We start from the raw sequence: 528 nt of genomic DNA, 5'->3' as shown, positions 1-528 counted from the left end.
CTCCGCGGCCGGTCGAGCGAGATCTTACCGCACAGCCGGTGAAGGGATTTCTCAGAGTAAGTGTCTCGGTCGCAGCCTTTCCCGATGTGGTTCGTCTCCAGCTCGATCGTGGCTTGCACCGAGGTGACGGGCTCGTCGCAGGTCTCCAGATGGATGTTGGGGAAGAGGGCCAGGGAGCCCGTCCCGGGTTCGTATTCCATCCGCTTGCTCCAGCCTGCGCTCGGAGAGAAAGCGAGCCGTCAGCCATCCGCACGCCAATGGACAGGGGTTCAGCCGTGGTGGGACGAGACGGCCGGCGGCCAGGACGGCCCCGCACTCACCTTGCCAGCCTGGCTTGCAGGTCGGTTTAATGCTGACCTTCACCAGCACGTCCTCCGCCGCTCGCTTCTTCCCGCAGTCGTAGGCCGTCACGGTGAGCTTGTACTGGTGTTCCTTGCCGTAATTGAGCTTCTCAGTGTTCTTAATGTAACCTGAAAGAGCCATTTCAGCCATTAACGAATGCTGTTTTTAGCCATAGAATCACAGAGC

The 528-nt window shown here is 59.8% G+C and overlaps 1 protein-coding gene across 1 annotated transcript; it reads right to left on the bottom strand.

Annotated features, from left to right (window-relative positions):
- Positions 1-28: 28 nt before the first annotated feature.
- LOC107125447 (calsyntenin-1-like) lies at positions 29-470 on the bottom strand (the record flags this gene model as incomplete). Its single annotated transcript, XM_015428868.1, has 2 exons — positions 29-214; positions 321-470. Coding segments are annotated over 2 exons (336 nt in total), but the record flags the coding sequence as incomplete, so codon positions are not given.
- Positions 471-528: the final 58 nt, after the last annotated feature.

This window comes from Gekko japonicus, unplaced genomic scaffold, assembly GCF_001447785.1.
Source record: "Gekko japonicus isolate JY-2015 unplaced genomic scaffold, Gekko_japonicus_V1.1 scaffold83158, whole genome shotgun sequence".
Lineage (NCBI taxonomy): Eukaryota > Metazoa > Chordata > Lepidosauria > Squamata > Gekkonidae > Gekko > Gekko japonicus.
The sequence above is the reverse complement of the archived record's forward strand: the minus strand, read 5'-3'. Positions and strand labels throughout refer to the sequence as shown.